The sequence below is a fragment of the Tachypleus tridentatus genome, chromosome 6, assembly GCF_004210375.1.
Source record: "Tachypleus tridentatus isolate NWPU-2018 chromosome 6, ASM421037v1, whole genome shotgun sequence".
Lineage (NCBI taxonomy): Eukaryota > Metazoa > Arthropoda > Merostomata > Xiphosura > Limulidae > Tachypleus > Tachypleus tridentatus.
In genome coordinates this window covers 83,534,279-83,547,782 of record NC_134830.1, presented here as the reverse complement: position 1 = coordinate 83,547,782, position 13,504 = coordinate 83,534,279, and the positions used below count along the sequence as shown (strand labels likewise).

General features: G+C 33.2%; 1 protein-coding gene across 1 annotated transcript in view; it reads right to left on the bottom strand.

The window, feature by feature from the left end:
- LOC143251655 (uncharacterized) overlaps positions 1 to 11,225 on the bottom strand; it is a 104,758-nt gene extending 93,533 nt beyond the window's left edge. The window contains exons 1-4 of the mRNA XM_076502916.1: positions 10,794 to 11,225; positions 9,443 to 9,493; positions 4,610 to 4,747; positions 231 to 590 (exon numbers count right to left, since the gene is read on the bottom strand). Of these exons, the coding sequence (XP_076359031.1) occupies positions 231 to 590; positions 4,610 to 4,747; positions 9,443 to 9,493; positions 10,794 to 10,871 (627 nt within the window). The 5' untranslated portion in view covers positions 10,872 to 11,225. The remainder of the gene's footprint in view (positions 1 to 230; positions 591 to 4,609; positions 4,748 to 9,442; positions 9,494 to 10,793) is intronic.
- Between the last annotated feature and the right edge of the window lie 2,279 nt (positions 11,226 to 13,504).

Sequence of the window (13,504 nt, the reverse complement as noted above, 5' to 3'; positions counted from 1 at the left end):
AGTCTTTTATACCCCACTTAAATACCCTTCTCCACTGCAATATGCCCTAGATTTGGGAAATACTTCTGAGAAGTTCTTCATACTTATACACAGTACCAATGAGAAATAAGAATAAGACCATTCTTGATTTATCAGATACAGCTAGCCTAAAGACAGTTATGACAAATCAATATCTGTATCAAAACTTTTCTGAAAGAAAAGATTACACATCAAAGTATTCAGTAACTCACCTTTATTTTTTCTTTTTCTGCATCAACACCTCTATAAGCTTTTACTAATTCAACATACTTATTTCTGTACTTTTGGAGACGTGCTTGGACCTTCTGAATGGCTGCATACAGCTGCTCTTTAGAAACACCATCCAAGTTAAGAGTAGAAATATCAGGTTCCACTTCACTTTCAATATCTGACTGTGGCATATAGTTGGACCTAGAAGTCTGATAAACAAAGCTTGGCTGTATGTGCTGAGCTTCACCATATAAAGATGGCAGCCTTTGTATCTGTTCATTGGAAGTAGCTTGTAATGTTGGGATTGGTACTGGCGTAGATTGAGGTGTTGTAAATATTTCAGAATCAGATGCAAGATCAGCCTGAACCACATACAAAAAACTTAATATTCCAAATCACATATACCTCTTGTTTTCATACAAATATTACAGTAACAATTCTTATTTATCATCATTAATTAATTCAAGGTCATTAACTTTAACTGATTAGTGTCACAACTCAGAAAAATAATCACACAACCAAAATTTGTTACTAATTATTACTATTTTTGATTATACCAACAATCCAAGACTTATGTGAGAATAATCAATTATTTTAATGTTATTGACCACTGAGCTTGATTAATCAACTATGAAAATCCACTATATACTCAGTTATAAAACTATACTTGTCAGAATAAGTAATTTTTAAAAATACTATTATATTAAAATTAAAATGTCAGAAATACATAGTAACGTTATGCACCACAGAAGAGACCAGTTTATCTTTGCCTCAAATATTTTGCCAGCATCAGAGAAAAGGTACTTAATTTACACACTTCTTAATGCAATGGATAGAAACCTTTGTGCTAACTGAGATAGTATTAGAAATATACCTTTCTTCAATTTCCATCATATTAATGGATTAATGCTCCTTTAAAAGTGATAGAGATAAACAGAAATTAATGCCACTAGTGACATCAACTTCTTTAACATGACTTATTTGACCAACATTATTAACCCTTTCACAATGGGTCAAGGCTATGTCAACATGTTTCTTGACTTAAATTTAAAATTTTATTGAACAAAAATACAAAACTTTTATGAATTCATATCAATAAGTTTGAGATCAAATTGTAAATTACAATTCAAACATTATTATGAGTTAATTTCTTTATTAAAAGTAAATATTAAAAGAACACCTAAATATAGATTTTAGTGAGTCACATGGTATATTGAATGCAGTGCTATTTAAAATTAGATGTTTATGACTCAACATACCAGGTCTATAGTTTCACACAATTAGGAACTCGAATTACCAATATTGACAAACTAGAATATAAAAAACATATATACTTCAATATAATGATGTGGATAACCAATCAACAGCTTAGAATATCCCCCTAGTGGTTTTATCAGCCATTCTACTCTGTGAAGATGACCAGAAGGTAGGTTGAATTTTTAGTCTGCTTTTTTCTTTTTTAACCTAAATACATCTTAGTTACTAAGCTTAACAAATTACAGAGTAATTCTACGATACCAGTATAATTACTTATGATGTTTTGGTTATTCAACTGTATAAAACCTTAAAAAAATTTTATTCAATTTTCTCCACGTGTGAAATTTTAAAAGGCTTAACGACCTACATCCAGCTGCAATGAGTTTAAAAGTTGTGACAAGAAGCCAATTGTTTGTTTTCCTTCTTGATCTATTGTAGTATATGTGTATATACAGAAACTGGTAAGTGGTAAGAGTCTCCCATACTCCACTCAAGAACCATGAAGAAACTGGTGTTGGGAAGATATACAAGAGTTGCCCAGACCTAATCAGCCTAACTGCCATTACATTTTTAAGTGGAAAAAGTACAATGGATTACTGCAAAACCTAATTTGAAATGATAGGTTGCACGAGTCAGAGGTATGGACAGTCACCTCTATGGTGCTGGATTTTTACATGATAGTTCATGAGAGAAATGATCTGGAATGGACAAGAAAATATATAAAACAACTCCATTCAATGATTCAAATATAATCAAGATGAGTTAAGAGAATCCATATAGTAAGCCTAAATAATGAAAGCTCTTTGGAAGAAGAGGAGTTCCATGACAAGAACAAATTATTGTGGAATAGAAAAAGAAAAGTTCAGAAAAAGAGAGAGGGTTCATGTAATGAACAAGAAGCCCATAGTTCAAATGGTGCCTAATTAAAAGCATGTAAAACCACCTCAAGGTTCTAGTTTGGCAAAAGAAACAGATAAGAGTGATGATGAACAAGGAAGTACTGGAACAAGGTGGAGAAAAACATGGGAAGAAAAGATAGAACCATAGAAAAAAGTCAAAAGGCAATTTATAAGTTTACCCAATAGTCTGCTACAATAAAAGCTGAGACTTCTCAGTTGAACAATGAGGAAAAGATGTTCTAGAGGTGGGTGACAGAATGTCAACCTGGCAGAAGAGAGTGGCAAATGAATGTATAAATAAAAATTCACCACAATTATTGATATATAGAAAGAGAAAAAAGGCAACATAAACAAGATAAAAGAAGAGCTACACAGCTGGAAAAACTTGACTGCCAAACAAATTTCACACAAAGGGATGACACTCCTGATAGAAGGAGAGAGAGAGATAACATTGTAAACTGAGGGTCTACATATAGAATGAGAAGAGATCAGTCCCAGTTGAAGTAATACACAGCCATAGTAGCTTTGTGAAGTTCCAGGGACTTGAAGAGAGAATGTTTAGAATTGAAAGGAGTAGCAAAGGTACTGATCATTGATGTTTTCAATAAGGTACAGATCTAACATAAGACCTGAAAATTGAGAGATGAGCACAGAGAAAGGAACCTGTGCAGCTGAGATATGAAATGTGACCAAGTTCAATGTCCCAAGAATATGATATATGAATTAATTGTAAGCAGTACCTAAACAGAAAAGTTCAACATGGAGAAAGAAAGGACCCTGGAGCATATCCCAAAAGTTGTCAGAGTGGATCAAAACCAAGCAGATCAAAAAGACTTAATTTGGTTTGAGAATGATTCTTTTGGAGACACAGAGAGATCCCTCTACACTCCCACTGTAGTAGGGGAAAGAAGTGCAGCAGCATATGTCCAAAATAAAGCAGTAGACAGCAACTGTTGAGACTCAGGGTAAGTAATGTTTTGAATTGTTTTTAAGTGCTGTGCCTCTTTTTCTTACAATCATTTAGGGCAAGAACAAAATTAAGATGGGTAACAGCCATAGCAATTGACACAATGAGGGTCCGTTTCACACTCATAGTCATACTGGTCCTTGCCATGGCAATGAGCACACGTCAAGGAACCATAACAATATGTCTCAGAGTGACTGAACCACTGCCACTGGAAACATCTGAGAGGGTTTGGAATGTAATACCATAAGTGACGTAAATGTCAGAATGAGGACACTGGTTGGCATCATAATTCTATCTTTGCAAGTGGAGATATGCGTCACATTATGAAATTCCTTGGGTGGAGAAACCAGCAAGAATCTCTGACTCAGGGATGTTCTTCAAATCCCTCTCAACAATAACTCCTCGAGACAAATTCAAAGTAGCACGAGGCATAACCTCAATAGGTATATCTCCAATTGCCTTTGAATGCAAGGAGTTCACTGTGTTGTACTGGGGGATGTTTCCTCCAGTATGTCACCAGAGCAAAGCTTTTTAACTGACTTTGGAGAGCCAGCAAATCCCTCTAGAAATTTGTCCTAAAGGTTTGTCTGAAGGAGAATGTAGTACAAGATAATGTGGTACAGGTGTTACAGATGTTGAAGATTGATGCTCAGAATCTTCAAGACGTGGTCATTTACCTATAAACTGTTTTTTCACTATTTTATTTAAGTTTTTATTTGAATGATCCATAATAAAAAACATGTGTTTGTGCCCACTGACCCCACTGGCCATGAAGCCCTGCAAGGAGATGCACTACAATGCCAAACAACGACACTGCAGCAACATTAGGGTTACATAAGCACTATACCCAAACATTGGCATCAGATAAAATGTCCATAACACCTATTGAGAACATCCAACACTGGTACTTGGTTGACCCTAGCCCAAATAGACCAGCCAACTGACACTAGCCAAAAGTGGTGTATTAGAGTTGGACCCCCTCAACCACCAGGATCCTTTCCTCCTCTTTGCAGGTCACCATGCATAGTAAATCATGCAAAGATCAAGTTGGGATTGATAAATCCTTTTATCAATAGGATTTTGTTGCATAATGATGTAATCTTGCAGCAGCATTATTTAAATTAAATCACATGAAATTAAGTGCAAGTTGCTACTAATCTAAGTATCTTTGGCAGATGCATGAGGAAGGTAGCTAAATTATGTGAAGATGCAAGTATTCTCAAAAATTATCTTAAACTATTATTGAAATCACCTATACCTGTAATTTATGAGGGGTGCCTGGTTCACTAGGGGTTTCATCTTTCTCATCTGTGATGCTGAATTGATCAGGAGTTGGTCTTAAAAGTGTACTGTTGCTTGTTGAATTGGTTAAGCCTTCACCAAAGTTGATTAAATCCTACAAGAATAAAAAATATAATATTCTTAAGATCATCTTTGAAAATCTCATTCTCTCAAAAATATGTTAAAACTTTAAACACAAATTTCAAAAACAAAACAAACAAGTGAGAACATTAACAATGAGGTCAGTACATTACAAAAAAAAAAGGAAAAAGGGCAAACATTAAATATAATAGAGAAAATTACTTGTGTGTAATTCAAAAATCAATAGATTATAAGTTATGTGAATATTTCATAGTATGATCTGTTTTGAAAATTCATGACTGTTTAGGTGAATTCTGCATGTTACTTTCCCAACCTGGTTGTATTAATAATTGTTTTCAGCAAAAAGATAGTAAATACACTACCAAACAATTTATCTCTACATGAGAGAAAAAAAAAAGATTAAAACTATCATACATAATGAATGACAGTTATACAATGTGATATTTAGGAATTACCTATTCATTGATTCACATTGTCCATTACAAGTGAAATTAGAAATTATCATTAACTAAAAGGAAAGCAACACTCCAAGAAGACCTGTTTCATTCCATCAGTTTTTAAGAATTCAACTCCACACAAACAGGTCAAAGTGTGCAAGTTATGATCTTTTATAATGTAATATTTAGGATTTAATTAAAACTTTATTAACAATGTATATCAACAGATATGACATCAAAAAGTAGTTAATAGTTCAACTTTATATATTATCTGTTTCATTCCATCAGTTTTTAAGAATTCAACTCCACACAAACAGGTCAAAGTGTGCAAGTTATGATCTTTTATAATGTAATATTTAGGATTTAATTAAAACTTTATTAACAATGTATATCAACAGATATAACATCAAAATATAGTTAATAGTTCAAATTTATATATTATCTAAGTTTTAACTTCTTAATTCCAAAAATAAAATACTCAAAAACTCTTTAATCATTATTTTCCTTTGTCATATAATACATCTCAGCTGCACTTTCTCCACTTGATAATTTTGTATTTCTAAAATAGACATTTGCAGTTACAACCAGTTAAAAGTTCCAGTTATAAACAACAACAAGCAATAATATTACATTTACATCTCCTACCTTTTTATTTGCTAAAATATCATTAAAGTTGTCAAATCCATTGGGAGAAGTCCCCCTCCCCTATCTTTCTGACTTCCAAGATTATTTGATAATCTGATGGACATGTTACTTACCAACAGAAAGACCAGCTCTGTGTCCACACAAGTCATACAAATTTACATACAGTTCCCTGTTGTAAGTCTTTAGTCAAGGAAAATAACACTGTTTTGATCAAATTTGATGGTCTAAACAGTAACAATTTTTTAAACCTATTAATAGTTTACTTAGAAAAGCAGATCAATTAAATAGTTTTAGAAAATCCTATTCAGGTGATTGATATATATTTTTTTGTAATCTGGAAATGTATATTTGAAAGCTATATGGAATTTTTAGGACACCTCAACTTAAAAGAAACTCAGAGTTAGGGAAAACTACTGAACATTTTTAGTCGAATACAAACATCTTGAGTATGCAGCATGTACTATAAATCCTTTGTTTTAAGAATATTTTTTATTTATTATTATAAAATTTCAAAAAAGAAAGAAAACTGTACAAATTACAAACTTCTTAGCTTAGACTAACAATACTTCAATTAAATAAGATGTCTAAAATTTCATTAGCTTGTGTTACTTATTTTAGTTCCAAAGAAAACAATAAATGAGCTCTCAATGTGATTTATAAAGTACAAGAAAAATCATAAAATTAAAGAAAACAAGTGTGAAAAGGTAACATTACTTATACAACCTTCTGAACAATACTATAATCATTATGTTGGAAAAAATTTATTAGTCCTTTCATTTCATATTTTTAATTTTTTACTTCATTGTACACAGTTGATTTCTCGACAGCTAGTATTAGGATAAAAGAAATAAGGGATAAACATAAGCTTCAATGAAACAAAATATTAATTTCACAAGCTTTAGAGTACATTCTGCCTCTGACAAACATTAACTGGTAAGAGGATTCCAAGGTAATGGAAAGGATATGGGTACAAAATAAAATGGGATGGGTAAAGGAATTGGATGAACAAGTACCTCAGATAAGACATGTAGAACCAAATTATTGTTAGCAAATTTCCTCCAAAGAGTAACAAAACAGGTTAAACAAGCACCTATTAGATAAAACAGTATAATCACCAGTACTGCTGGCAGTGATGAGACCCTCATTAATAAACATAAGAAATCATGGAATCTCTAGTGATAAGAACAGTTACAGGATTTGAAAGTCTCAGAAGTGGAACAAGAACAGATTGCAAGGCCCAGGGTGAGATAACAAGCAACCAAAGCTTACATAGTAGAATGTTGCCTCATAGATTTCACAAGATTCCAAAATTTAAGGAATATTTCCAAAAATAAACCATTGGCAAAAAGGAGCCATCCATATATTCCAAAAGTACGTAAATGGTAAATAAACCTGGGGCAAGACGGCATTCCTCTCCAGAAAATCTCAATAACAAAGAAACCACATGTGAATAGATAGAGCAATGAAAACAGTTGCAACAATGTAGAGGTAAGAATAAACCCCCTAAAACCCCTCAAGATATCATGGAGTGCCTCAAAAAGAAAGAAGGTGTATGGTGGATACTACTATAGAAAAGTAATACAGACGAGACTAAAGCAGGAAAACTAGACCTGGCAGTAGTGTTTTGGAATTTTAAAAATCAAGAAAGAGGTAATCAGCCTGCTAGTACAACAAGACAAACTGAACCTGGGCCCTTGAAGGGGGAGGCATGCGAGCATCAGCTTGTAACTGAGAAACAAAATGCTCACCATGAACCCCTATTATCAGGAGAAAGAGAAAAACAAAATACAGGAAGGAAAGGGATATCATGTAATAAGGAAATAAAATAATTAGAGGAAATCATGAAAATTAATAAAATGGAACAAACCTAAGAAATCATGTCTAAAAAGGCTGAAGTAGGCCTAGCAGATTGTGCAGGAGAGAACATGAAAGCACATATAAATGGGGTGAAGAAAAAAGTTGTCAAAATCCTCATTGTCACAAACAGGTCTGGCAGGTTCAGAAGGAAGTCAAGCACTATTGGGACAATGTTCACATTAAGGCTGAAAATTCCTCAGTTGAGTTTTGAGTTCCCCCAACCTAAAAATTATGTAATTTTGCTGATAGTAGGCTATAGAATATCTGAATTGTAACATTAACTTCAGTACTCATCATAAAATATAATTGAAAATAATTTGAGCAAAAAAAGAGTAAAAAAGATAACTTATCATCAAAAACTAAAAATAAAACAGGATTAAACAGTATAAATGTTCTTTCCACTTTGTATGATAATATTAGAGAAATATAAATTATGAGAATACTTTCATAAGATATCTTAGCTATAGCACAGCCTAACAAGAAGTGACAGTTTTGTTAAATCAAATAGACGGAGCCACATACAACAAGAACGTGTGTAAATCCTATTGATGTAGGATTGTCCTATGATGATTTGCTTATGAGATGCAGTTAAAACATGATAATCATGAGGTGCATATGAGTGCAAGGCTTGTGAAGCATGTGTGTGTGAGCAAAGGAAGTGAGTGTACCATGCCAAAATAATGATTTGACAGAAATTCATTTTGACCTTTTGTTCAATCTTCTGATCGCTAAGTTGTCCCTGGCTAAGTATCCAGTGATGATGATAAATAGTTTTTAAAAAATTTTGTGATATACAATGTATCACTCTTTGAATTTTTTTTCAACCACTGACTTGTATAAATGGCACAAGACTTATTACAGCTATCAAGATGCACATAAATTTCCTTAAGCATCATCATGTACTGCTATTTTCCCTTAGCTCAGAAAATTTATACAATTTTCTAAAGTTGTTCTTCATTTCCTTTCTTGAACACTCCATGGAAGCAGTTTATGTATATGACTTGCATTACTTTTTCAGATACAGATCCTTCTTGATTAAATATCTAGAGCTTGAGAGTGACATGTCACTGACTTTTGTAATTGCAGATTTTATTCATTATTAATCCCTGTCACAAGACATAACACTTCACTAACCACAGCTGTTACTTAAAGTGTATCCACATTTCTTTGTTTTCCAATACCATTAAGTATAAGAAATATCCTCACCTTGGAAATTCTAAGCCCCTAATCTGAACATGTCTTTATGATTTGAGAGTATGAATATTTTACATCACTAAAGGCTGTTAAAAAAAATAATTTTCAGTTGCATCACACTTCTTATCTGGAATGAAAATACTTTACCTATGTACTTTTGAAATAAAATAAGCCATGCTCAGTACTCTCTCTAAACTTTGTGGCTGCACAACAACCAATCAAAGCTGCATACATCCTCAGTAAACATCCACACATCCTTAGATGGAAAAAATAATAGGGAATATTGGTCATGACCTCTTTTTTGACTTTCCAAAAGATTCTTAAATTTATTTTACTTTCATTGAACAATCCTCCAAATGATGCTTGACACTCACCATTACTTTCAATGCAAAAAAAAAAAGTTCATACATTTACCTAATGTGCAAGTTAGCAGCTATTTTCAGTTCAAAATGTAAAGAAAGTTTTGTAGATTTCAACTTTTCAAATTTTTAAAAGGATTATAAGAAAAAAACACATAGAATAAGTAATGTTTAAATAAATATTTCTGTACAAAGATATTTTAATTCTTTTCTTACATTTTCTTTCAATGTGTCAACAGCAAGTTTGTTGGTGGGCTCTCCATTACTCTGAAAATGAACAATTTATTACTATACAGCATAGTACTAATACACATTTGTACAAAATGTGCTATTTGTTTCTTTTTTACAAACACATTCATGCATAAATATATTACCCTTAGGAAGACCAACACAAAATTGTTTTCCTCTAAAAGTTGTATATCTGTTTTCATATATACCATTCCAATGTGTAACGACTTAAACTAAAACTGAAAAAAACTGCAGTTTACAATTGTAATCTAGTTTACACCAAAAAGTTATTGTTTAAGCAAACAATGATATAAAATTGTGTCTTGGCCACTGCTATGTCAGTCACATCCTAGCTAGTTTGACAAATCCCCAGTATTTGGCAAAGATCTCAACAGCACTAGATAAAGCAGATATAATATGGTTAACATATTACCACATATTTCTGTACTTTCATTCATACATTTTATAATTTAAAAGTGCACACACACACAAACAATATAGCTAAGGTTATTGTGACCAGTGTTAGGGTTATCTTCATTCTCTTTATGGGTAGATTTTATTACTCAGAAAAATTTATAATTATCACTACAGTATTTAAGTTTGAAATAATGATTTTTTTTTTTTATATCTGGGTAAACAGTTACAAAATTATCAATTAACTACAGGAGTTGTTCAACAAAACAAGTTTTGGTAAATTTATTAATGCAAAACTGTTTAATAACTTTATGATTTGGATACAGACTAGGATACAATTTTACATTTAGTCAATAAAATAGCTTCATTAATCAAAAATTACTTATACATTTTAATGGATTTGAAGTTTACAGGATTATCTAGGAAATAATAAAAAGCCTGTTTTATTTGTGCTCCATCCAAAAGACAGTAAGATCAGGGACACAAGTTCAAGACTTGGGAAAGACAAGACAGTATTTTTTTTTCTCTAATATCTTAATGAAATTGGTTCCTATGAGAAGTAGTACTAGTGGAAATCAAAACTTCAAATGAGTGTATAGGAGGAAGCATGAAATTCTTGAAAAATAAAGTAGTTTAAAATTTTTACTTTTCTAAAGCTTTTAAGTTCAAAGGCAGACATGTGCATGAAAGGCCAAACAGTCTCTTGATGAGAAAATATTAAAGGTGAGATTGATGCAAAATGTATTTAACATTATAACATTTAAAATAATGACAACTCAAAAATACGTTTAATAAATAAATTTACACAATAACTGTATTCATTCGTCTATGTCACGGTAAGATATTATCACCTAATTCAAAATGCAACCATTAAAATTAACATTTTCACTACTTACAAATGACTAAGTTACAACATACAACCTACCTGCGTCTGAATGGGAAATGGCACATTTGGGAACTGGCGAACTTCTTCTGCTAGTTTTTCTCTTAACCTCTTTAACATTTTAGTAACTTAATTTTATTAACAAATCGCGTATCAAACTTTTCAGTTACTATTAACAGCAATGTTAGTACTCATCATAATCCACAGTATTAGTAATAATGATACTTCCCAAGAATAGGGTACTTTACAGAATTGAGACTCGAGTCTGAAAATAACCAAAAATACTGTCATCAAATTGGCTATAGAGTATTTATTAAAATACACAGCGTTAACGTTTCACCATTAAAACATCAAAACAAATCCATATATCAGAGGCCTTGATAGAAAATTTAGAGATAGGGTTATTACAAAATTAGAAAACAGTCCAACGCAAGTATTACGTCCCCACTTGTGTTCGCAACGCTACCTGAAAAACACACAAACGAAACCTACTCATTAGAGGGGTATATGGAACGTTCGAATTTGTTTTACATAAGTTTCATACTTTGCTTAATAAACGAAATGAATAAGAACCAGCTACCTTGGACATCATACTACCGATTAGAGACAGTAGGACACTTTCTACTTCAAGGATATTGTGGTGAACAATTAAAACAATGTTTTATTTTTACACGTATCTGCATAAATATAATACTATGTAGGCTCGGCATGGCCAAGCGTGTTAAGGCGTGCGACTCGTAATCTGAGGGTCGCGGGTTCGCATCCCCGTCGCGCCAAACATGCTCTCCATTTTAGCGGTGGGGACGTTATAATGTTACGGTCAATCCCACTATTCGTTGGTAAAAGAGTAGCTCAAGAGTTTGCGGTGGGTGGTGATGAGTAGCTGCCTTCCTTCTGGTCTTAGACTGCTAAATTAGGGACGGCTAGCACAGATAGCACTCGAGTAGCATTGTGCGAAATTCAAAACAAACAAACTGTCTATGTGGGGTTCGGCATGCTCAGGTAGTTAGAGGTTCTTGACTCGTAATCTGGGAGTCATGGGCTCGAATCTTCGTCATGCCATACAAAGTGGCCCTTTCAGCAGCTGGGACGTCATAAGGTCCAGTCAATCCCACTATTCATTAATGAAAGAGTAGCCCAAGCGTTGGTGGTGGGTGGCGATAAACCAGCTACCTTCCCTCTAGTTTCACACTCCTAAATTAGGGACTGCTAGTGCAGATAGCCCTCGTGTAGCTTTGCGCGAAATTTGTGTTTTGTTTTTGAATTTCGCACAAAGCTACTCGAGGGCTATCTGTACTAGCCGTCCCTAATTTAGCAGTGTAAGACTAGAGGGAAGGCAGCTAGTCATCACCACCCACCGCCAACTCTTGAGCTACTCTTTTACCAACGAATAGTGGAATTGACCGTCACATTATAACGCCCCCACGGCTGAAACTGCGCGAAATTAAAAACAAACAAACAAACAAACTATCCATGTAACTACTTCGCAGGATATGGACGGATCTTCACCAAGACTGATATGGATGTTCATTGGGTCCCTGAGGAGATACATACAAATTTTGCATTTTGCGATTTTAATGGGAGTGTTTTGTCATTATTTCGCTTCTTGTTGACGGCGATTTGTTGGGTCTATAGGAAGATATATCAAAATGTTTAGTTTGGCATTCTGTGTTTTGCGTTTATTATAGACCTTCACCAGATTTGGCAAGAAGATTTGTTGAAATCAAACCGAGATACATGCAAAATTGCGTTTCACATTTTGTGTTTTGTATGCATTTATAAAACGTCTGTCTAAGGGACAAGTACTCCAGGTATAAATACAATTGTATTGCCTGTTGTATGTCAGTGTAATTACTTCTCAGGGTATGAATGGATCTTAGTCAAAACTGGTAAGTAGGTGCATACGAATTTTCAATTCTTACATTTTATGGACTTCTTTTTACATCTATTCGCCTTCTGTGGAAAGAGTTTTACCAAATTTGGCAAGAAGGTTTGTTGGGTCCATGCAGAGACATGCGCAAACTTGCGGTTTCACGTTTTTTGTTTTGCAGTTTTTATGGGCGTTTGTCACAATTACATGTAAGAAAGCAACTTCTCATGTATTAAGATAACCTTTTATTAATCAGTAATTTACATAACTTCCGTTTAGGGTATGGGCACTCCAGTTAGTCGGAAATATATAATTGTTTGTTGAAAATATTTGTATCACAGTTATCTGTCTTTAAATTATTTTGGAGAGAATCTGGTAAACATATACTGTATATTGCATGCATTAGCGTTGTTGGTGAAATATTATCTTTTCACTTTTAATTAAGTTACATATATAGAACGGTATGTGAAGTTTTTGAGAATCTCATAGACTGTTTAGTGAATCAATCGAGAATATGGTACCAGAAAGCTAAGTTGATTGTACATCCTAACTACTAAGTGCAGTATGGTTTGGGAAAATCAAATATTTTACACATGTGACTAATAAGCTAGTTATTCAAATCAGTGCAAGACTGTGTATATATATATATAAAGATATGTTAAACTTCAAAAGATAATATTTGAAATACAGGCCTAATGCTTTCTTTGAATGACTGTAGTCTTTACTGTGGACTGCAGTTTTACCTATTCATGGCTCATCAGCACAGTTTGGGTCAGCAAACCAAAGAAATATTATTAGTTTTTGTTTGTTTCTTTTTTTGTAAATTTCAAGCAAAGCTACACGAGGGCTGTCTGTGCTAGCCGTCCGTATTTATGGGAAATTA